Genomic DNA, 25,588 nt, shown 5'->3' on the forward strand with positions numbered 1-25,588 from the left:
CAAGTTATTTATGTTACATGATCTAAGTGAGAAGCGCTGTGGCACGTGAGTCCTATCTTCCATTTTACAGACGTCTCTGCTGCTCTCTGCGAGAGCGCTAACTGTGGTGTTCTCTGTTGACAGCTTTGCGCGCTCATAATAGCTCATAGACTTCATAATGTATTGACGTGACACATTCGCCATTCACTGCGTCACTTATTATATTTTTCGTACCATGCATGCATTTTGAAATGTGAAAAAAGTCAATGGGGGAAATTAACCGCTATAGCATTGGCATTATACTTCGCAATATTTACATAAAATAAATGCTACCTGCACGTTTTTTTTTTTTGCTTCTAACCAAAAATTGAGACATTTTACATCCATATCTATAAAGTATTCAGGGATTTAAGCATTTATTCACAAGATTTTTCAGCAAAGCTCTTTCTTTACATATGGCGGCCGCCAATTTCTTTAATGACTAGCCTCATTTTTCGCATTATTTCCGTAAAATAAATGCTACCTGCATTTTTTTGCTTTTACCCAAGAATCGAGACTGTTTTACGTCCATATCTATAAGGAATTCGGGGATTTAAGCATTTATTCACAAGACTTTAACGGAAAAAGCTCTTTCATTACATATGGCGGCTGCTAATTTCCTTACTGACTTGCCTCATAGTTCGCAATATTTACACAAAATAAATGCTACCTGCACATTTTTTTTTTTTTTTTTTGCTTTTCACCAAGAATCGAGACTGTTTTCCGTCCATATCTATAAAGAATTCAGAGATTTAAGCATTTAAGAATTTTCAACGGAAAAAGCCATTTGTCTGTGTTTCCACTCGGTCAGCTTTGACGGAGCTAGGCCCCATATGAATCGGCTCCGTTTCCCGTCAAAACATTATGAAGTCTATGACTAGCCTTAGAGTCCACATGGCTCTTCTCACGCTAGCTTGAACACAGCATGTCCCAGAAGATGTTATTGATGGGCTAACACAGCAGAAGTTGCCAGAGTAAGCCAATCAGAGAGAGTCTGACAGAGTACGGCAGGTCTTGGTCTTGAGTTGATTGTAATTATTGTTATTATTATGTTATGTATTTCACATAGGATATGTAACCTTTGTGTTTGTAACTACCATACACAGAATCACAATGTGGGAACAAAGCAAAATGCTTCAGCTAAAACCATGACTATTGTCATTGACTCTTACAAATAATTCCTGAATTCTAGCCACCTAGACCATTTTCCTCTGGTCATTAATGCCCATGATCATGTCATAATTATGATAGTCTTATGCCGTCACTGTCAAATAAAGTGTTACCTATTAACACAAATTAATCAACAAATATGCCGCATTGAACTATGAACCGCAGGATTCAAAATGAGGGGGAAAAGTAGCGGCTTGCAGTCCGAAAATTATGGTATATTATTTTCTCCGTAGTAACGTGGAGAAATTATCAAGTTATGTTCATACTAGGGCTAAAGCTATCGATTACTTAAGTCATCGATTAATCTATCAATTAGCTAGTTCGAATCATCAAGTAATCAGATTAGGAACATTTAATGCTTTGCAGGATAAATTTTAGGAGATATAAAACAAAGGCTTGCTAGACTGCCCTTTCAAAAGAGCATTAAATGCGAATACAAATAAAAAATTCCCAAGTGTTTTTTCCAAACAATGCAGAATTGCATTTTCATTTCTCAAGAGCAATAAATGCATTAAAAAAATAAATAGAATACCTGAGCTTAGCTTCAAATTGTGTAAAAAAAAAAAAAAAAAAAAAAAAAATCAATGAGGATCGAAGTACAGCAAAAGAACAATTGGCTAACTTGCATGGCAAAAGCTAGCTTAAACGCTATAAAATGCTAACATTCTTTTACAAAGTCCTATCAAATCGTTCAAACACATATTCCTATGAAAAAACAGCTAAATGTACCTCTAAACGAAATTACAAATGCATAAACAATCATATTAACTCAAACAAAAACTTAATCTTAATAATCTTATGTTGGTTTTAACAGGGAGCAACTGAATCCAGCCAAGTTAGACTAGCTACGTCCTTTTCACTGTTGCCACTAGAGGGCAGTGTATCCACCCAAATGAATAAAACAAAATGCAAACACTTTCAAAACAAACCATTGCAACGACACTCTAATTAAACAAATCCCCAAAGCAGCAAAATTTGATTTGAAACTTTTTTCTAATCGAATTACTCAAGTTAATCGATCAATCGTTGCAGCACTAGTTCATACCAAAGGTTTCATACTCATTCAATTTTGTGGGAATTGATCTGCACACCTCAAAGTAAACCTAATATTTTGTCTCATCATAGCGGAGCCATTTCCAGGGGTCTCCCCATTGGGCCTGAAACTTTCTTTCCCTTTACTTTTCGTATTGGATTTCACTTTCCCTCAACTCCTCCGGTGACTTTCTCTTTCTTGAGTAGTCTTTTTCCCCCCAGTGCTTGGCCGGGTGCTGGGGGTTTCAGAAACATATTGGCTTGTAGTACAACCCCTAGCAAAAAGTATGGAATCACCAGTCTCGGACGAGCACTCACTCAGACATTTTACCATGTAGAACAAACTTAGATAAAAAGCTTTTTGAATTAGTTCAAAAGTGCAACTCTTTAGCATTCAGAAACACTAAAAGAAATGAAGAAAAATTGTGGTGGTCAGTAAATGTTACTTTTATAGAGCAAGTGCAGGGAAATATATATGGAATCACTCCATTCTGTGGAAAACAAAGAAAACACATCTCTAGTATTTAGTAGCACCACCTCTGGCTTTTATGACAGCTTGGAGTCTCTGAGTCATGGACTTGATGAGTATTCTTTATCAATTTGGTACCAAACCAAAGTTCCAGCATCATCACCTTGTCAAGAGTCAAGAATCCGCATTGGACAAGGCGTCAAAAGTCAAGAATCTGCATTGGACAAGGTGATGATGCTGGAACTTTTGTTTGGTGCTGTTCCAGTGAGATTTACAAAGATGACTGCCTGAAGAAAACATCAACATTCCCTCAGTCCTTGATTATATGGGGCAGCATGCCGGGCAAAGGCACTGGGGAGATGGCTGTGGTTAAATCTTCAATAAATGTAAAAGTTTACATTGAAATTTTAGACAGCTTTCTTATCCCTTCAATTGAAAATATGTTTGTCATTTTCCAAGATGACAATGCATCATACCACACAGCTAAAAATGTTAAAGCAGGGGTACCTAAACTACGGCACGTGGGCCGGATACGGCCCACCTCTACATTTGGTCCGGCCCCCTGAACAATACCAGAGAGCATTTTTATTTTTTTATTTTCTCAATAGTGTTGATAATTTCCTGGCCTTTTTATGTGAAGAACTCAGAGAGGGTTATTTGGTTATTATCTATTTAATTAATAGTGTTGTTATATTATATTATATTATATTATATTATATTATATTATATTATATTATATTATATTATATTATTTTATATTATATTATATTATATTATATTTACTTTTGTTCCGTGAAGAATCCAGAAAGGGTTATTTAATTGTGGATTTCTGAAAAACAATACATTTTTACATTTAGGTGCAGCAATCGTCACATTTTTTCTGTTACAAACTGACCCCGGCCCCTCATCAGAGAAGGGAATAGTTATGTGGCCCTCACAGGAAAAAGTTTGGGGACCCCTGTGTTCCTTGGAGAAAGACTCATCCAGTCAATGTCATGGCCTGCAAATAGCCCGGATCTCAACCATATTGAAAACCTGTGGAGGAAATTGAAAAGAAAATGGTCCACAGCAAGGCTCCGACCTGCAAGGATGATCTGGCAACTGCAGTCAAAGAGAGTTGGTACCAAACTGATGAAGAATACTCAACAAGTCCATGCCTCAGAGAGTGTAAGCTGTCATTAAAGCCAGAGGTGGTGCTACTAAACTAGAGATGTGTTTTGATTGTTATTTCTTTGTTTGTTTCTCATGATTCCGTATTTTTTTCTTTAGAATGGAGTGATTCCATACATATTTCCCTGCTCTTGCTCTATTGAAGTAACATTTACTGACCACCACAATGTTTTTTATTCATTTCTTTTAGTGTTTCTGAATGCCAAAGAGTTGCACTTTTGAACTAATTCATTATTTTTTCAAGCTTTTTATCTGCTCTACATGATAAAATGTCTGAGTGAGTGCTCGACCGATACCATACCTTCTACTAGGGGTTTTAGAATGTTAGGCGGGTACTGAGATACAGACAATCAATCAGCAGCAGTAATCAGGTTGCACGCATTCACGTGGGAGCGAGCTAGCAAACAAGGTGTGTTTACGCCTCACAGAGAGTATCGGCTGCGACATAGACTGTAAAGGTTGTCTTTGATTGGGATAGCGTAACGTCATCAAAACATGAAACACTGGGAATTAATGTGAAGTAAGATTTTTTTTTTAAATCGACGCATGATTTTTACTGGCCCAATCGAGATCCGTTCTTCTGGTGGCCCTGACGGTTTTAATAGTACGTCCGGGCCATTTATATTGTCGACCCCGGCACTAATGTTTCACGAATAATGTTACAAAGTTTCCTTCACTAACAACTAACTGTTTTAATATGAGTTATTATTTGGGGGATTTTACCCTTTAATCGTATTCTTAAAACATCTAAGTTGAGCAGAAAAACACTAGGGGAATTTTTTGAGATACATACGCTGTTCATGGGGGCAACCTGATATCCATACAGCTGCATACTCTACCACGCAGAGAACAGACATGAGGGAGGGAGAGAAAGACAGAGAGAGAGAGAACGGCAGAGCATGCAGTCAGGGAGGAAGGAGGAGAGAAGATAAAAGACATGTTAGTACATGCAAGGAGAGGTTGTGGATACACTCTGCATATTGGGACATGTCATTTTCAATGCATCTATGATCATGTCGTAGAGCGGCACGTTTAGAAAAATATTTTAAATTGTGCATCTAAGGATGCTCTATCTCTATATAAAACAAAATGCAAGGTGTTTACATTCTTAGGAAAAAACTTGTAGTTTGTTGCATGTTATAAATTTGTGCACAAAGAGACATTTTCTTCTATCAGACATTTAGTATGTGTAATTTTCCATTTAACCCTTTAAGGTCCAGGCCCGTTTTGTCCGATTTTGCATGCCTTTATGTTGCCTTTATATTTCATAGAAAGAATGATTCACAATGCCCTGATTGGGTCCTTTTTCCCAGTCCAACATAACCTTCATGTGAAAACTTTTTTTTTTCACTTTGTCCAATTATTTCAACATTTTGGGCCCATAAAGACAAAAAAAAAAAAAAAAAATTGCAAATTTGTTTGTTAACATTTGAAATATCTATGTCCCATTGGCAACCATACATGCTCAACGAACTTTTTTGAAGCTTGATAATATTTATTCAACTTGTGAGGACGAACATGGATCAACAGTAAAAAAAAAAAAAAAAAAAAAAAAAAAAAAAAAAAAAAAAAAAAAAAAAAGATATATTTGCTAATTTAACAGAAACAGCAGGTACAGTCATAGGTGCTTTTGGCCTTTTGACATACTATGGTCAAAACAGGCTATATAGAGTAGAACAACTACCGTATTTTTCGGACTATAAGTTGCAGTTTTTTTTCATAGTTTGACTGGGGGGGTGTGACTTATACTCTGGAGCGACTTATGTGTGAAATTATTAACACATTATTATATCATTTCACATGTTATTTTGGTGTTTTTTAGTGACACTGATGGTTTGGAAAACTTGTTAGCATGTTCTTCATGCTATAGTTATCTGAATAACTCTTAATAGCTATGTTACGTTAACATACCGGCCACATTCGCATTTCGTTGTTCATGCATCATGTAACATTATCATACTGTACACTTATTCAGCATGTTGTTCTCTATTGTAGTTTTATTTTAGATTGCCTTTCAAGATGACATATCTGTTCTATGTGTTGGATTTTATCACGTAAATTTCCTCCAAAAATGCGACTTATACTCCGGTGCGACTTATATGTTTTTTTTTTCCTCTTCATTGGGCATTTTATGGCTGGTGCGACTTATACTCAGGTGCGACTTATAGTTCGAAAAATACGGTAAGCAAAATAGTGCAAAGCAGTGAAAATATGACACATAAATATACCATCTACAACAAAAAGTGTTTGGAGGACGTCTTGGTTGAGGTTTGTCTTTGCACTCATCACCATACCTTTTGGCCCTCAAAAATGTATACAGTGGTATGAAAAAGTATCTGAAAGTTTGGGAATTTCTCATATTTCTGCATAAAATCCCCATCAAATGTTATCTGATCTTTGTCAAAATCACAAAGATGAAAAAACAGTGTCTGCTTTAACTAAAACCACCCAAACATTTATAGGTTTTCATATTTTAATGAGGATAGTATGAAAACAATGACAGAAGGGGAAAAAATAAGTACGTGAAACATCACATTTAATATTTTGTGCCCCCCCCCCACCACCCCTTTGGCGGCAGACGCTCCTTGTAGCCGCAGATCAGTCTGGCATATCGATCAGGACATTACATTAAACGGCAGCAATGTTTTTTTAGACAGCAGTGGCGTCCTCCGTGGAGTCCTCCCATGAACATCATTCTTGGCCATAGTTTTACATATAGTTGATATGTGCACAGAGATATTGGACTGTGCCAGTGATTTCTGTAAGTCTTTAGCAGACACTCTAGGTTTTTTTTAATCTTTCTGAGTATTCTGTTCTGAACTTTTGGTGTTATTCTTGGTGGACGGCCACTCCTTGGGTGAGAAGCAACAGTGCCAAACTCTCTCCATTTGTAGACTTCTGTGAGTGTCAATTGTTGAACATCCAGACTTTTAGAGAAGGGTTGTATCCTTTCCCAGCTTTATACGATCCAGGATCGCAGGTCTTCAGACAGCTCTTCAGACAATGCTTCTCATCAAGACATTTTTTACCAGGTGTGTGTTTTATAGTGGGCAGGTCAGCTTTAAACCACTCATCAGTGATTGGGCACACACCTGACTTAAAATGTTTGGTAAAAAATGGTTTCAATTGCTCTTTAAGTCTCCTTTGGCAGAGAGTTGACTTAATAATTTTTCCCCCTTCTGTCATTGTTTGCATGCTATCCTCATTAAAATATGAAATCCTATAAATGTTTGGTTAGTTTTAGATAAAAAAGACACTGTATTTTCATCTGTATGATTTTGACAAAGATCAGATCACATTCGATGATGATTTTATGCAAAATGTGAGAAATTCCAAAAGGTTCAGATACTTTTTCATACCTCTGTCCATTCAATCAAGCTTCTCAAACACACATATTTATATGAACATGATCACTCACTGACTCGTCCAAAGAAGATAACACATCTGAGTCATCCTCTTCATTAAATTGTTGAAACAAAGCAAAATCATCTCCTCTAAATAAAGTATTAAAAGTCACTCGCACAGACACGCACTACTCCTAATCGCGATCGCTGATACGGGAGCCTTCTCCTCTTCCTTTTCATAAGACACGCCCTCAACGTCACGTGTAATGATCGTCATTGCTGGTGTGACGTCAGAGTAGGATCATGGGGTATGTACTTCTCCACGGTGCTTTCCGATTGGTAAAAAGGACAAGAAATGGCAAAAATATGAACATAATCCACGCGGCGTTTTAATGCTGATTTATGAGGGCAATAAAACTATAAAACCTGAAGGGTATTATTTCTCATTTTGCGTGGTCTTTTGACTTCAAGTAAAAACGACGGTGAAGCCCTACTTCCGCACTTTCGAATAAGGGGAACCGAAAGCGCGTGGGTGACATAATCACCAAGTTACGAGGCTTGTAAGATGTCGTGTGCGCAGGATGCGCTGGCGCGTCCATGGACGTTAGAGGGTTAAAACACAGACTATTTATTCATGATAAACTCGTTTTCTCAACCACCTTTCAAACTTTACTCACTCCAGTAGATGCATAGTTAAAGGATGTTACTTTTTTTGTTCTAAAACCTTAATCAGAGAAGCATGGAAACAGACAAATTATACATGAGTGTATCCATTTGATCTAGTACACATTAGGGATGTCATCGTCATGTTACAAATGAGAACAAAAACTTGTAAGGCAGCATGCTACAGGCCATTGTTACATGACAGGTCACCCTAACACTCCTAACGGTGACAATTAGCTTGTTTATTGATTCACCAATTGAAATGCTTCCATATGTTCATTTTGGTACAGCAGTTCAATAACAAAAAAAAAAAAAAAAAAAAAACACCACACCAAGGCAACTGTTATACCAAAATTCTGTACTTTGGAGGACATATTAAAATGGTCAGACCCTGACAACTGGAACTGTAACATCAGTATTATAATAAAGTGGAATACCAAGAACAGTTTAAAGTCTACACAGACAATTCATAATTCTTGCACCGCCTCTATTTTCTTTTATATACAGTATAGAGATATCTACAGATATATGTACAGTCCCTGAAAAAAAGTCTTGTCGCTTATCCATTTTGTAGAAATAATTGCTAAAAACCTGACTTTTGATTATTCAATTGGTTTCAGAAATGGCTCATATGGAAGCTAAGACCCTCCCAAATGATGATGAATGTACAAAAATATATTTGTTTCACTGAAAAAAGATTTAATGAAGACATAAAGGTCAAATTTTGGCAAGACAAAAGTTTTGTCGCCTACAAAAGTAGTGTGAAAATTGAACAAAAAATGTACTTCAAATACAAAAATATGTTACATAATATAAGCGAATTAAGTAGTGGTGCTGTGAGATCCAAATTTAATATCTTGTATGACTTCCATGGGCTTGAAGGACTGCGTCCATGCGGTTCGGCACGGATTCATACAATTTATTGATGAAGTCAATAGGAACATCAAAGAAAGCAGTCTTGCATGCCTCCCAGAGTTCATTAATATTCTTGGGTTTCGTCTTCCGTGCTCCTCTTTCATCCTGTTCATGTCTGGTGACTGGGCTGGCCAGTCCTGGAAGATCTTGATCTTCTTTGCCTTGAGGAACTTCGAGGTAGAGATTGAAGTATGCAATGGAGTACCATGCTGCTGCAAAATTTGTCCCTTTTTATGGTTAGGAATGTATGAGGCAGCTAAGATTTGTTGATATTTCAGACTATTTATGTTGCCTTCCACCCTGCAGATCTCTCGCACACCCCATACTGGATGTAACCTCGACCATGACCACCACCAAACTTCACTATTTTCTTAGTGAGTCTCGGATCCATGCGGACTCCGGTAGGTCTTGCGGCGCCTATGGTGTGATTCAATGGCAGATTCATCTGAAAAATCCACCTTTTGCCACTTTTCCAGCATCCATCCTTTTGACAGGCTGTGGGCCTTGGCAAATGCCACACGTTTTTTTAATTGTCTGCAACCTGAGAGATAAATAGTCTGAAATATCAACAAATCTTAAAGAAGATCAAAATCCTCCAGGACTGGCCAGCCCAGTCACCAGACATGAACATCATTGAGCATGAGCATGGAAGACGAAACCCAAGAATGTTGATGAACTCTGGGAGGCATGCAAGACTGCTTTTTTTGATGTTCCTGATGACTTCATCAATACATAGTATGAATCCCTACAGAACCGCATGGATGCAGTCCTTCAAGCCCATGGAAGTCATACAAAATATTAAATTTGGATCTCACAGCACCACTACTTAATTCGCTTATATTATGTAACATATTTTTGTATTTGAAGTACATTTCTTGTTCAATTTTCACACTACTTTCTGTAGGCGACAAAAGTTTTGTCTTGCCAAAATTTGACCTTTATGTCTTCATTAAATGATAATGATTTTTCAGTGAAACAAATATATTTTTTGTACATTCACCATCATTTGGGAGGGTCTTAGCTTTCATATCAGCCATTTATGAAACCAATTGAATAATTAAGTCAGGTTAGCGGCAATTGTTTCTAAAACATGGATAAGCGACAAGACTTGTCAGGGACTGTATAAATACATTTACATGTATCTATCTATCTATCTATATATATATATATATATATATATATATATATATATATATATATATATTCAAATTTATACTATTATAAGGTATGTAACCCACATTCCCGATGACTACTCGCTTACCAACTGTGCTGACTTCTCAGCATCCCCTCTCCGGCCTTTTTTCTCATTTTTCTTCCGAAAGATCTCCTGAAGCTAGAAAGAGGTCAAGAGCAAAGATCTCTATGACATGACAATACAGTGAAAATTCTGTCATAGATGAACATTTTTTTCCCATCCTATTAGCGACTTACCACCAAGAACTCCCTCTTGTCCACCATCTGGTTGCCGTCTGCATCAAACATATTGAAAGCAATCTTAAAACCAGCATGCGGCTCTGTAGCAGAGGAGAACACACATGGTGATTATTATTAGCAGTGTGTTGAAGGCATTTCTCAATCCGTAAAAAGCTGTCATAAGGGATGTACTGTAAATAAAACCAACCATTAATTTACACAGATAATTCAATTTATCAACAAATTTAAATGATTTAAGTAATGTACCGTTCTTTGGAGAAAAACCTTTTTTTCCCCAAACAAAATTGATAATGTGCCTTATTTATGAATTCTGGTTGTGCTTCATGAGCTTGAATCTGTTTTGTTGGAGCACAAGGGTACTGTATAATGCGACTCAAGTAAAGCGCTCAAGACGAGATTCATCAAACTCATAAATAAAACCATAAAACAAATAATAATTTGATTAATTACTAAAACAATAAATTTGATGATAATAGCTTAATGCAGTGCATAGATGCACTCATGCGCCCTACGTATGAAAAGAAATTCGTTCATTGATGGTGCACCTTAGTCTGAAAAATATGGTACGGTGCCACAGTTCTGTTTTTTGGACCTAAGGAGGTTCCTATGCGCAAACAATAATATTATTAATTTTATTTATGGTGAAATGAAATTTTCTTATTTGATTGTCAAACTCTCCACATTACATAGGATTACAGTGCACTGACATGAAAACAGGGATGCAGTGTTTTTACACTTGAGTGCCTCCTATGAAAACTAAGCCCTTTGTTTCGTACATGGAAGGGGAACTGCAAGCATTAGTTGTTTTGAGCGCTTCACTAACATTGGTCATATAGAGCCGAGTCAACAAGGAAGTTAGATACTCACTTGTCAGGATGCAGAGCAGGAAGAGGTACTCTGTGTATGAGATGATACCTAGCAACAATTCATGGGGGAACTAGTTAGTGAATGGCTTCATAAACAGATAGAACACAATAGCACACAATCCTTCCTTTCAAGAAGATACACGTAGTCCCGGGGTTACGATCGAGTTCTATTCCTACGCTGCCCGACTTTCCGTTTAAATTGGAATTAACTCCTTATATACCCCTAAAAACCTCCTAAATATCAAAATATCTATCCAAAAACATGTATTATACGTCACTGAACTGTCCTCGCTATGATGTTGGAGCTAAGTCATTGCTAGATAGCGAGCTTAACCCTCCTGTTGTCCTCATTTTCTGTATACACCCCGTGTCCTCCGGGTCAAAATGACCCGTCTTCACTGAACCCCCAATATAAGCAGCTTAATTGAATTTTAAACACCAAATTTTATTTTTCTTGAAGAAACAACTTGTCATCACCACAAAATATGTGAATACCTGAGTTTTCTCTCTTCACTTGTATCTCAATATCTTAAGAAAAGAAAAAGAAAATAGGCAAAAATGAGTTTTGAATAATTTTTTATTCAACCCAATGACTGTTTTTTTCTTCTTTTTTTTTCCTATCCAGTGAACAATTTTAGACAATATACAATACAAAAATATGAAAAATAACATTAACCCATTCAACTAATTAACATTTCAAAATACGAAAAATAACATTAACCCATTGAACTAATTAACACACATCGGGCAGTATGCAAGTGCACAGCCTTTGCAGAAATATTTTTTTACACCTGCAGCACACAGTATGTGTTTTACAGTCCTTCTTTTGAGGGCAGAACTGACATCTCTTCCTCTTACTTGCCTTAGCTGAGGAAGTGGCTGTGGTAGTTGGAGCCTCAGGTTGATCAGGAGCTCCTGCACTCTGAACAGCTTTCACAACTGCTGCTGAGGCTTCTGTGCGGGGAACATGCTTCCTTCTTTCAATGAGTGGAGTTACAAGGCCCTTTCCCAACTGCTCCAGGAACACCCTCCTCTTGTTGTGCTTACCAGACATCCAGGTTGGGTTGATCTCTCTCCAAATTACAAAGGTATTGTAGGAGGAAACATCAATGATGTTGTGGAAGATGACGAGGGGCCAGCGGGCAGTCATCCTTCTACAGCTGTACGTTCCAATCACCATATATAGGTTGTCCACACCTCCTTTGTTGCGGTTGTAGTCTAGAATGATGACTGGCTTCCTGTCCTCACGATCGCTCATGTCACCATCTGTGTGCAGTGTGCTCAGAAGAACCACATTCTTGTTTTTCTTTGGGAGGTAAGAAACAAGAGTGGTTGTGGGCGTGAAGGCAAACTTTGATGAGAAGACCTCTCTCTCTTTTGACGCAAGCAGTGCAGGTGGGAGCTCAGGCTTGTTTTTTTGAACCGTACCAACCATGGTGATCTTCCTCTTTAGGAGCTGCTGTCCGAGTTCATAAGAGGTGAAGAAATTGTCACATGTCACATTGTGACCCCTCAGTCCCTCTGTCACATCAAGCACAACTCGCATCCCCTGGTTCTTCTCTGGGCATCTACCGGTCAGCTTCCCGGTATAGACTTGCATTTTCCAAGCATAGCTTGATTTGGCATCGCAAGCCACCCATGACTTGATCCCATATTATTTTGCCATTTTTTGAAAGGAAAGTCTTTCAGCTTCAGGGTTTTTTTCTTCTTCTGAAGATGTATTCTTCCCCATCTTCTTCTGATACATCCTCCACTTCCTCTTCTGAATCACAGTTGTCTTGCTGGACATCTGAAAAAATCAGCTCTAGAGCATCCTCAACATTATAATGCACACTCATGGCTTCAGCACAGAGAGAATGTGGGGTCCTGCCATCTGCAGCACCTTTATATCCTTTGGAAATCCACAGAAAAAAAGATTTGCAGTCTGCGAGAATGGCACCTATCTTGTGTTGTTTACGTGTGATATTGTCTTGTTCACATTTACAACTAATTGATCTGAGACTGATCAAAGGCACAGAAGTCTGCGAAAACACCACCTGATATGTCTTGTTTACTTCTGCTATTGATTGATCTGAGACACAACAAAAAGTTGTAACATTCTATGGTGTGTAAATGACTCTGTGACCTTGATTTCAACTCTATTTGCCTGACGGGTCATTTTGACCCGAAGACCATCTTTGCAAATTTTTTTGTACAGCTTAGTTGGAAATGTGAACAAAAGCAACATTTCACTTTTTCTGCTGTTGGGGCCAATCTAGGAAAAGTCATAAAATTTCAAGTTAAAAAAAAATTGTTTAGGGGATTTTTTGTTTGTTTTTAACACAGCGGCGGGTCATTTTGACCCGAGGACAACAGGAGGGTTAAAGTGCCTATGACAGGATTAAAAAAAAGTCTTAAATAGCATTATTATGTGAATTAGAATCATATTTTGAGACAATTCGCTATATAAAACACTTTGGTAAAGCGCAGATGACGAAAAATTAATCTTTTAATCTGCCGTTTAGCCATGCCTACCATTATAGGGCTCTAGCGTGCCCAACAGGAGGATGACGTCGGCAGGGTCATGGTTTCATCTGATTTAGAATTCAGCCCACTGAGGGGGAATTATTCAGAACGAGGAAAATGCGACAAAGAGAGGCGCAAAATGTCATTATTTCAGTCTTTCTACTCAAATATTTTTACAGGATATTCTTTTAATCAAAGTATTTTTCCCCAATTGCCATATAAAGGGTATGGTCATGTCAAATAACAGTCTTGTGCTAAATGGAATATGAAATATTAAAAATGCATTTATTCAGTACGACATGGCAAAATTACTCCATAATGGTCAAAACTGTCGACTTCTTGCACCTCCTGAACTATATTTTAAGTTAGTCCGGCTTTTATCATTTCCCTGCTTCGGAGAGCGTGACAGCTAGCCGACATGCTAACCCAAACCGAGTGATGTTTCAGTCTTTTTCTCGGCTTTCGAAGCGAAAAATCACACAAAACTACACAGGATCATGTCACACGGCTTGCTTGCCAGTGCCCCACTGTGCCCCAGTATTGTATTAGGTCTAGTGTGCATGTGTGAGTGAGTTTTCTATAAGCAGGTAAAAATGTTTCAGAGGGGGATCCTCTCATCCTTCAGGCCTATTAACACTCTTTTTCATTTTCTCTCTGATTTTCCAGATAGTTCAGGGTGACTTGCTTGAGTGTTTCGGGACACTGCTCTCAGGACACTGCGTGTGTGGATATGCTATGGTGAACATGACACTGTGTAGAACTAGATTCAGTCTTGTGTTTCCTACTCTGCAGCTACTTCAGGTCAAGAAACTGATTCTGAACAGAGGAAACTGATTTGCAAATATCTTTTACCATGCAGTATACTGGAATACACAACAAAGACAAGATATTGCTATTATGTTTTTCAAATATTATCTGATTTTGAATTTGATGCCAACAACACGTTCCAAAAAAGAATGGCGAAATGGATGAATACTTGAAAAATAACTGCTTGGAACTAGTGCTACAACGATTAATCGATTACCTCGAATAATTCGATTCGAAAAAAGCTTCGAATCAAATTTTGCTGCTTCAAGGATTCGTTTAGAGTGTCGTTGTCATGGTTTGTTTTGAAAGTGTTTGCATTTAGTTTTATGGATTTGGGTGGATACAATGCCCTCTAGTGGTAACAGTGAGTATGACATAGCTCATCTAACGCAACTGGATCCAGCTGCTCCTTGTTAAGACCAACATAAAGTTGCAAGTTTTTATTCGAGCTAATATAATTGTTTATGCGGTCATTGCTATGCAAGATAGCTAATTGTTTTTTTGTTGTACTTTGATCCTCATTTATTACTTTTTTTTTTAATAGCGTTTGAGACTAAGATAAAGTATTTTAATTTAATTTTTAAATGCATTTAATTGCTCTTGTGAAATGAAAGGGCAATTCTGCACAGTTTGAAAACACACCCGGGAATGTTATTTTGTGTTTGCATTTAATGCTCTTTTGAAAGTGCAATCTTTATTAGCCTTTGTTTTACTTCTCCTAAAATTTTTCTGCAACGCATTAAATGTTCCTTATCCGATTATTCGATTATCACTCACTAACTAATTGATAGGTTAATCGATTACTTAAATAATTGATAGCTGCAGCCCTAATTGGAACATTTCACAGATGAATAGGTTAACTTGTAAGAGATGATTGTCATGACTGTGCATTTAAGTAGCATCCTTAAAAGGCGGAGTTTTTGTCACTTTTTTGTCAGTATGTTATTTTGAACGTTAAATGTGTTTTTGTAATATATTCAATCACATATAGGTTGAAAAGTATTTGCAAATCATCCCATTCTGTTTTAAAGGAGAGGAGACTGAAGAGCAGAAGAGAAAGGAAGGGAAGGTGATTTATTTTTAGTTTGGTCAGCAGGTTGTTTGGCTGTCAGAAGGGACAGCATGCTTCCAACCTCGGATTAGAGACACCTACTGTGGACTCATACAAACACACACTGGCAGATATAGCAAGACCTGAAACTCAGTAAAATACAGTACGGTATTTTTAGAACAAAATAAATATATTTTTCACTAAGTGATGTCAACAATATGGTGAATAAAACACTTGGATCTAAAGTACAATTGCGATCCTTAGACAATTATTTAAATGATTTTAAGTTACACAGAAAATGATTACAAATAATAGTTTAGCTGTGCAAGATTCCTTTATGGCTTGTAGCATTTGTGTATGCGTGTGCAAGAATACTGTACCTCGTTCTCTCAGATTACGGAATAATTTGGATGATCCTCTCCATACAGGAGGTGTATCTGATAGAATTTTTTCCAGCTCCTGAAAAATATAAAAGACACTTTTGAAAATTTTCTTATGCATACATTGGCAGTATTTATTTAAAAGGTACCCATGCAGCTCCTAGCTGACACCCTGATACTATAGGATGGAGGTAACTTCAGTCATGTTGTAAAAAATATGTTGGCTTTATGGGCATGACGGCCCAGTTTAAATTATCAGAGGTACAAATTTAGCAATGGCGTTATTTTTATGCTTGTATTTTTGACTCTTGATGTAGAACTATAATATTGTAGCTCCATAAGATAGGTTACAAATATTTTATACAGTTTAGACGGATAAAAATATGCATAACTGACTTCACATATGTTGTAAGAATAGAATTGACCCTACCAATATTAAGTGAATTATTTTCATTATGTTCAGATTGGCGGATGACTTGAAACCCCCCCTACACAGACATGCACACAGCCCTGGACAACATGTCGACAACATACTAGAGGTGTCCTGACTAGTCGACGTTGTTGACGTCATCGATGACGTAAATGCGTCGACGGGCAAAACATACCGTCGACAGGTAATGACGGGTTAAAAAATAAATAAAAATACATGCGGAAAAAGTTTAGAATGGCGGGCGCTCGCGATGCAAGCAGTTGTTACTAACACTGTTTGGTTTTATTAAGTCCCGTCCCCAGCAAAAACTGTACATGCAAATTATGCTATTATTTCGTCCCAACCAATGTTGAGAACAAACTTACGCCCTTGGCTGTAAGTCATATTTGCTGGACAAACGACAAAGTTAGCGACTCAAAAAGAAAGCAAACAAATAAATAATAGGATTGTGTTCCAAGGCAAATGAGTTCAAATGCTGCCGCAGTAGTGGCATTGTTGATTTATTATAATCCACGTTCTAAACATAGCACACTAAAACATTAACTATTAGAAGTTGAGCGACTATCACTCAGGCCTCTGCTTAGGCAAAACCCATCCAGACATAATTATTCTGCTCAATACTGGACTAGTTCCAAAAAGATATGTGAGAATGATTTTAATTCAGTAGTTAAAAAAACGGTTAATTGATCCATTGATTGTTAATTGTCCTTATAGTCGCATGCTGAGAAGTACTACAGTACATCGTAGCTTTCCTTGTACAGATAATAACAAAATGTGAGATTTAAACAGACCACCACATGGAAAATACAACGGATTCTGACAACACAGACGAAAGAAGAAAGAAGCTTTTAGAGTGTGTCTCCCACCTGTTTGGTCAGGGACCTCCAGGGCCTCTTTTCTGCCAGGGAGCCAGACAAAAGAGAGAAAAAGAAGAGAAAGAGGTGAATGGGACTTGGGTGGGCTCTGTTAGATAGCATCTGTATTGCTAAAAATGGGCCTTAATGTGACCGGTACAATCACAACAGACATATACTCACAGACAGTCACTGTATATAGAACTGTGATCTTCACAGGCCCATCTAAAGTGCCCTGTACTCATCTTTGTAGTAGGTGGAATGTTCCAGTAAAAACACATACTACTTTTGTTCTGTTTTATACAACAAAGTTCATCTTAATTCAACTTCAAAGGGGGCTTTAGAGGATGTCGGCTGCTCAGAGGGTAGGTGTAGCTGTATCATATGTCAGGAGCAATGTAGATGTAAACACACATACAGGTGCATAGCTTGCAACAACAGCTGGCCACTTCAGAACAGAATAAAATTGTATTATGAGGGTAAAACTGACCATAATGGGATGATCAAAATACATTGGATTTTTATTAGATACAACAAAGTGGAAATAAGTAAAGTAAATGGAATTGTGGAAGTGAGGGAGGGCTGTGTGTGTCAGTGTCAATATGGGTAAGTGTCTGACTAACATTAACCTTAGACTAAACAAAAGCTGTAAGGGCATCTGCTTTGAGGTTCCCAGTAAATTTGTTTCTAACGGCAGCAGGTCAAAAGACCGAGTCAAACATTGAATATTGAAGGATACTAAAGCAGTCCTACACATCCATTTTAAACCCAATACATATTTCATTTTTGAAAAGAATGCCATACATACTCCTTGGTTCACTCATGGTAACTGACTCAATGAAGTTCTGAGGAGTCATGTAGAGTTGTCCTTCATACTCCACAGAGCTAAACATACGGAATCGATGCTCAAGGGACGACATGTGGACCTCTCCTTCTTCAAATTCCATTGGATGTGCCTGTAGAACAACAACAATAAAAAAGTATGGTTTGAAACTAGTGATGTCCTGATCCGATCAAGTGATCCGAAATCGCGCCAATCGCGCCATTTTCAGAGGATCGGAACTGGGTGAAAATATCCAGTTTTTAATTAATTCTATACACTCTACGCTTTACAATCGGGGACGCCGGTGTCCCCTTGATTTCTGTGTGCCATAACGTCTGTTGTACTCATCATTAAGACGTAATTTTTGGGCAGTATATAGATCAAAAGTAGCTTTTTCATTCAAGACCAGGTGGCAGCACTGTCGCATCGTAACTAAATGAGTTTTCCCGAGGAGATTGAAAAAAATCCAGTCAAAGTTCGCGTCAGTGGCCGCCATCTTGCATCCGCAAAGTTTTATATCCACTCTCTCCAGGAATAATCCATTTTGATCACAATTTTATTGGAAATATGGCATCACAACAACAAGACAGGGGTAGAAGAAGGTGTGGAATCAACCAGTCCATAGGAGGCGATTACATGCAGTAAATTATGCCGAGTCTGATGAGGAGTCTCCAGAAAGAGGGGACATGGATTTGAATAAGAAGGTCACTCATAGTAGGTAATAAAATAAAAAAAAATATATAGCCATTTATCGTGAACATATCAAAGATCCAGTTAAATTGGATAAGATTTGAGCCCTCCAGACCTACCTTGAACAGAGTGACTGCTGAATCAATAACATCTTGTATTATTGCTAATGGTGTAACGGTACATGTATTTGTATTGAACCGTTTCGGTATGTGGTGGTCGGTTCGGAACGCAGGCGTACCGAATGAGTTTCTGACGTAATGTAACCCGTACTTTTCGAGGCTGTGAGTCGATCGGGTTACAGTTTCTTTGTGTAGATTATATTTACTCTGTCTTCTCTACTATAATAATGAGGACCAACACGGCAGGACAGTATAACCCAGAAACGTTAACGGCGTGACAACGTGGCCGCCATGAGAACGCAGTGAAACGCAGGCGTTAAAGTCAATCAGCCAATGCACACCAGTCGCAGTGCGGCCGCGTGTTAGACGCGTCCCAGAAGCGGCTCAACACGACGCACGCGAAAAGAACGGCAGAGTTTATTATTTGACGCGAGACGCGACCCTCCTGCGTCAATACTACTACCGGTAGCTAGGATCGGGCAGACCGGAAGTCACTCGTGTAAAAAATATGGTGGATCCGGTCGATTTTCAAACTAATATGCAATCGTAAGCCACTTTTTGAGTCCATCAGATCTCTTGAGTGGTAGATCGGGGCACAGTTGACTTGTCTTTGTTGATTTACTGCGGTCTTCTCTGCTATAATAATAACCAACACGGCCCCGTGTTCAATACAAAACCCTCCTACCACAACAAAACAAGTAGGAACTAATATTCACATAGGAACTTAAGTTATACAGCATAAAATATACAATATAAATGAATTACATTACATTACATCCCTAATTTTTTGGTATCGGATTGGGACTCGGTATCGGCAAATTCTCAAAATCAGGTGACTCGGGTGCAAAAATATGTGATAGGGACATCCCTATTTAAATCTGATAGGGCATATAAAGGTTATTAGAATTAAAGTACAGTATAGAGGGGCCAGACCAGCTATTTTGCCATTATTACAGCCATACATACCGTACTGTTTGAGGTGTGTTGGAGCTTGGCACGGAGTGATCACTTATTTGATTTTTCACAACAACAACAACAAAAAATCCTTAAAAAGTATAACATACACAAGAAAAGAGTGGGGGTGCTCAAAGCTTCCAAACTTAAGACATTTGAGAGCAAAATAACAAGCAACAGTGAAGGCAAGGGCACACATTTTTTTTTCAGTATACTTTCAACAAGATTAGAATCTCACAGCAGCCAGCCCATCAGCTTGATTAGCTGCAGTGCTACATAACCTGTTTGTGCCGCATGAAGCTTTGTAATTAGAAGATAGCTTTCCAAATTTAAACCTGCTTGGCCACAGGGCTCAGTGCAACGACATTTCTGCACAGCTCAGCTAACAAATGCAAATCAGCATACCGATCCATTCATGAAGCTTTGATGCTGCGTTCACTGAGGGAACATAAATATGAGATGAGTGCGCTGCTTCCTTACAAAGAGCAGCCTGAAAAGGCAGCAGTTTGGGTTCTCAGGATTAAAGTTTAAAAAGTGTTTTAGCAGTTTGCTTCTCAGGCTGTGCTGGGAAGGGATGAATACCAATACTAATTTTTTTTTTTTTTATTAAATGAAGTGAAACGTTACGATTTTCGCCTATGTACAGCCATAACTTAGCTTGTGCCAAGTTGTTTTTTCTCTCTGACCACATAGAAGATGCCTACAGGTACCCTTCAGTCTACCAAATGAGGAATTCTCAGCGCGCGCAAAGCAAGTTTTGGCCCCGTATGAAAGGATTGATGGAAACTCAAAAACCACTCCATAAAATGGGATCCCAGGGCATCAAATAGTGAGTCAGGGCCCGTGGAAGTACAGTGGTACCTCTACTTACGAACGTCTACATACAACATTTTCAGGTTACGATAAGCCTCAACAGAAAAATATTGCCTTTTCTTATAAAAGGAATTTGAGGACACAAAAGGTAATAATAAAAATACAGTATGGACTGCTACTCTCAGCTCCCAGGGATTACTGAATGTAACAACATTATAGCTGCTCTGCCTCTGGCTATTGCCTAGCATCTTCCTGGCATCCAAGTGGCTAAGAGAAACCTCTAATGCATGTGTATGTGTTAGGGGTGTAACTGTACTTATGAACGGTTTTCAAAAGCTTTATTGGTGGATTTTCTCAAGTTAAAGCATCACACAGAAATTAATAAATTTAATTGTGTAAGCAGGATCTGTGTATTATTCTTAAAATTTCATTACAGGTGTTTTAGCTCATTTCAATTTATTTTATTTAGATGGGCTATTATTTATATTGTTATGTGTTTATATTTTACCAATGTGATGTAGTATTCATTTTAGGGCTGCCAAACGATTAAAATTTTTAATCGAGTTAATTACAGCTTTAAAATTAATTAATCGTAATTAATCGCAATTAATCGCAATTCAAACCATCTAAAAAATATGCCATATTTTTCTGTAAATTATTGTTGGAATGGAAAGATAAGACACAAGATGGATATATACATTCAACATACGGTACATAGGGACTGTATTTGTTTATTATAACAATAAATCAACAAGATGGCATTAACATTATTAACATTCTGTTAAAGTGATCCATGGATAGAAAGACTTGTAGTTCTTAAAAGATAAATGTTAGTACAAGTTATATAAATTTTATATTAAAACCCTCTTAATGTTTTCGTTTTAATAAAATTTTTAAAAATTTCAATCAAAAAATAAACTAGTAGCCCACCATTTTTGTAGCCCGCTCATGGGTGCTGAAGCCTATAAAATCAGTCGCACCCAAGCGCCAGCAGAGGGCGGAAAAACTCCATAAAACACAATTAACTTGTGGGCATTTCACTCTACTGTCATTTAAATCTGTCTGAGCGGGGCATGTGCGTTAATTGCGTCAAATATTTTAACGTGATTAATTTAAAAAATTAATTACCGCCCGTTAACGCAATAATTTTGACAGCCCTAATTCATTTATATTGTATATTTTATGTTGTATAACTTTAGTTCCTATGTGAATATTAGTTCCTACTTGTTTTGTTGTGGTAGGAGGGTATTGTATTGAACACGGGGCCGTGTTGGTTATTATTATAGCAGAGAAGATAGCAGTAAATCAACAAAGACAAGTCAACTGTGCCCCGATCTACCACTCAAGAGATCTTCACTATGGAAGTCCTGATCTGACCATGTGATCGGAAATGCTTTCAAATGCCGTCTTCATGTGATGTCGTAATAATGGTAAATAACATTTGTCGAGTGGAAAATTGCATATCAACATGCCAAGTCAAGACGTATTTTCTACTGGAAAACCGCGATTTTATTATGATACCTGAGTTTCCGAGATGGGACGACCATTTACTTTTCAAGATGGTGAGGCGCGAATAAGAAGTTGTGAATGGTAAGAAACTATAAGTTTTGAAGAAGATTTATCGTCAATTTGCGCGTATTATTATTATTTTTTATACCAGCATCTCAACATACAGTGGTTTGAAGAAGTATCTGAACCTTTTGGAATTTCTCACATTTCTGCATTGAATCAGCATCAAATGTGATCTGATCTTTGTCAAAATCACACAGAGGAAAAAACAGTGTCTGCTTTAACTAAAACCACCCAAATATTTATAGGTTTTCATATTTTAATGAGGATAGCATGAAAACAATTTATAGCTGAAACGAATACTCGAGCAACTCAAGTAACTCGAGTTTAAAAACTGATCTGAGTAATTTTATTCACCTCGAGGAATCGTTTAATTTTGCCACCACTAAGCATCACGTTTTGCCGGGACAACGCGCTGACGTCACGTGCATAGAGGAAGAAGCAATAAAAAAATAAATGAATAAACGTACTGCAGCCGACAGACGCCACAAACTACGCCAACGTTGCTAAAAACTACGCCCGCATGATGCTAGTGTGGTAGCAGCTAATGTCCGAGGCGTCTCATAGATATAGCATGCATTTAGAACTAGATGCAAAATGACAGACTCGGCTGCGTCTGGGCAGCGTTAGTAAACAGCCGCCATCTTTAAGCAGTAGACTTCTCAGCACTAATAAATATAATGTTACTGTCACTCGCTCGCGTAACGTTAGCCCTTTGGAGGGCTAAGTTTCTATTGATTATGAGTCATGACCACTGTCGATGCGTGGCTAACGTCTCTTACATACAGGCTTTATTTAATCTGTAAAAACACAGCACTGTAGAGTGATGAGGGTGTAAAATTAAAACATAATAAAGCTAACTGTCAGTTTTAGCTCAGTAGTCATTGCTGAATAAAACACCAAGTAGCACTGGTCCCTAATGTGCTCCAATACAGCAGGTATCATACATTTATTTTGAACACAGCAAAAACTCAAAATCCAAGTGCGTTATAAATAAAATGTATTATTATTAGTAGTAGTAGTAGTACTTACAGTTTAGACCAGGGGTCCCCAAAGTTTTTCCTGTGAGGGCCACATAACTTTTCCCTTCTCTGATGAGGGGCCGGGGTCAGTTTGTAACAGAAAAAGTGTGACAATTGCAGGAGTGCCTAAATGTAAAAATGTATTGTTTTTCAAAGAGCCCCAATCAAATAACCCTTTCTGGATTCTTCACGGAACAAAATTAATTAATATAATGTAATGTAATGTAATATATTACAATACAATACAATATAATATAATAATAATAACACTATTAATTAAATAGATAATAACTGGTTCTTCACAGAAAAAAGCCAGGAAATATATAACACTATTGAAGAAAAAAAAAAAAAATCAAAATGCTCTCTGGTATTGTTCAGGGAGCTGGACCAAATGTGGAGGCGGGCCGCACTCGGCCCGCGCGCCGTAGTTTGGGGACCCCTGGTTTAGACTAACTTAAAACTTAACTAGAACTTAAAAATAGCTGGACACAAATGGAAATTCAATTGAAACACGTGGGAAAAACACGTAGCTTTCAAGTGATGTGTCTTATCAAGCGTAATTACATTTTTAGGTAAGAAATATCTTCTTTTTTTTAAGATCTAGAAGTCTTTTGAGTGAAAGCAGTGATTTTTTTTTTCTAGTCACATCTGAGATGCAATTGATTGACTGAAAATGGTTCAATATTGGATTAAATGTCTTTTTTTCTTGTTTTTTCTTTATAATTGCTACTTACCTAAAAAAAATGTTTTATACGATTACTTGATTAATCGATAGAATTTTCAGTAGATTACTCGATTACTAAAATATTCGATAGCTGCAGCCCTAAAACAATATCAGAAGGGGAAAAATAAGTAAGTGAACCATCACAATTAATATTTTGTGCCCCCAAGCCCCCTTTTGGCAGCAATAACTTCAACCAGACACTTCCTGTAGCTGCAGATCTGTCTGGCATACGATCAGGACTAATCTTGGCCCATCCTTCTCTACAAAACTGCTGTAGTTCAGTCCGATTCCTGGGATGTCTGGCATGAATCGCTGTCTTTAGGTAATTTTATGCAGAAATGTGAGAAATTCCAAAAGGTTCACATACTTTTTCATACCACTGTAGTGTACACATTCATCAAACTTTTTTTTTTAACCAAGTGGTTGCTAAATCGTTCAGGTACAAACAAACAAAATACAAACAAAAAAAAACTTTCCGTTTGCATTTTACTGTAGTCTCTTCTTATTATAGATGAGAATTAATAGGTCTAAAACTGTTTTGCCCACGCAACAAACCAAAATGAAATTTGTGTCAGATAACAGGACTTACTCGTAACTATCAGTTCGTAAGTGGTAGTGGTCATATTTCCCAGAGCATATGAAGGCAGCATTACACATTACAGGTCGCCACTGGAGAACCCACAGTATAATGTTTTAAAACAATAATTCACTTTATAATTTCATAACTACGTCATTTTAATTACATTAAATCTTGTGGTAATCCATAAAATGAACGCGAACGATGTACATCACGATCCTCTTATGTACAGTCCATCTGCTTCTCAAATTTCAATTCAATGCTGTTGCCGTGAGTGAGTCCTAATGTTGACACTTCAGCACCAGCTGAACTGGAGAGCGCCATCGCTGCATGCATGTGAACGAACCCATTGCCCAGCTGACAAACACCGAGGAAAGCATTTTCGGAACAAAAAACATCATTAAATATGTGAGAATATAAGCACTTCCCAATGCGCAGCTGCCACTTTAGATTACATAGAATGAAAAAAAGGCCTTGCTGGCTACAACAACTAGCAGCATTTGACAACGTCATGCTGCCTTGAGCGTTAACCCACCATCTCTTTAGCCTCAACAGCTGGGATGGACGGCAGCAAACCGTGGATGCTGTGAGTCCCCATCGTCCTCCTCCAGCCTCTGCGGTTAGTTATGTCCTCGTAGAAGTAAAGTGCCACGGCGCCTCCCGTCGCCAGACAAAGCCCGAATGTGAGACACTTCCGCGCTCTGGAGGCGGCCAGACGCCCGGCCAATTCGTTTTTTGACACCGAGCACAGGTTAAGTTTAACGGCCAACGAGGCCACTCTGCGGAAAGCGGCCATTGCTGCTGTTAGTGATGTCACCAAAATGTGCGGTCAGAATTTGGCGGATAGCTTGGAGCTATCGCGTGACTTGGGCGCTCTATCGCGAGTTGTGAGGTAAACTGGAGTTAGCGCGTGGCCACGTGCCTACGTATCCGCCACATTAGTGGTGGCAACGTTCCCTTTATAGGCAATGTACATTGAAAATAAATAGTAATCAGCTAATTTCCTATCTGTTATTTCTGAAGTTTACTTCTTTATCAATGACATTACAAAAATGGCAACAAAATATAACTAATTTTTTGATGGTCAGTATTGTACAGTACAATTAATTGTGTACCAACTATGTCGACTAGTCTGGACGTGAGATAGGTCTCAATATTGGTAGGGACGATATAACAGAATACATACCTG

At 37.9% G+C, this 25,588-nt stretch overlaps 1 protein-coding gene across 4 annotated transcripts in view; it reads right to left on the reverse strand.

Moving 5' to 3' along the window:
- micu3a (mitochondrial calcium uptake family, member 3a) overlaps positions 1-25,235 on the reverse strand; it is a 62,932-nt gene extending 37,697 nt beyond the window's left edge. For 2 of the 4 annotated variants that reach the window (XM_057843146.1, XM_057843144.1), the window contains exons 1-8: positions 24,935-25,235; positions 17,917-18,064; positions 17,121-17,152; positions 15,825-15,903; positions 11,083-11,130; positions 10,213-10,295; positions 10,043-10,114; positions 4,653-4,694 (exon numbers count right to left, since the gene is read on the reverse strand). In XM_057843146.1, coding sequence (XP_057699129.1) covers positions 4,653-4,694; positions 10,043-10,114; positions 10,213-10,295; positions 11,083-11,130; positions 15,825-15,903; positions 17,121-17,152; positions 17,917-18,064; positions 24,935-25,195 — 765 coding nt within the window. In that variant the 5' untranslated portion in view covers positions 25,196-25,235. The remainder of the gene's footprint in view (positions 1-4,652; positions 4,695-10,042; positions 10,115-10,212; positions 10,296-11,082; positions 11,131-15,824; positions 15,904-17,120; positions 17,153-17,916; positions 18,065-24,934) is intronic. The other 2 variants (XM_057843147.1, XM_057843145.1) reach the window with 1 other exon arrangement.
- Positions 25,236-25,588: the final 353 nt, after the last annotated feature.

This window comes from Corythoichthys intestinalis, chromosome 8 (assembly GCF_030265065.1).
Source record: "Corythoichthys intestinalis isolate RoL2023-P3 chromosome 8, ASM3026506v1, whole genome shotgun sequence".
Classification (NCBI taxonomy): Eukaryota; Metazoa; Chordata; class Actinopteri; order Syngnathiformes; family Syngnathidae; genus Corythoichthys; species Corythoichthys intestinalis.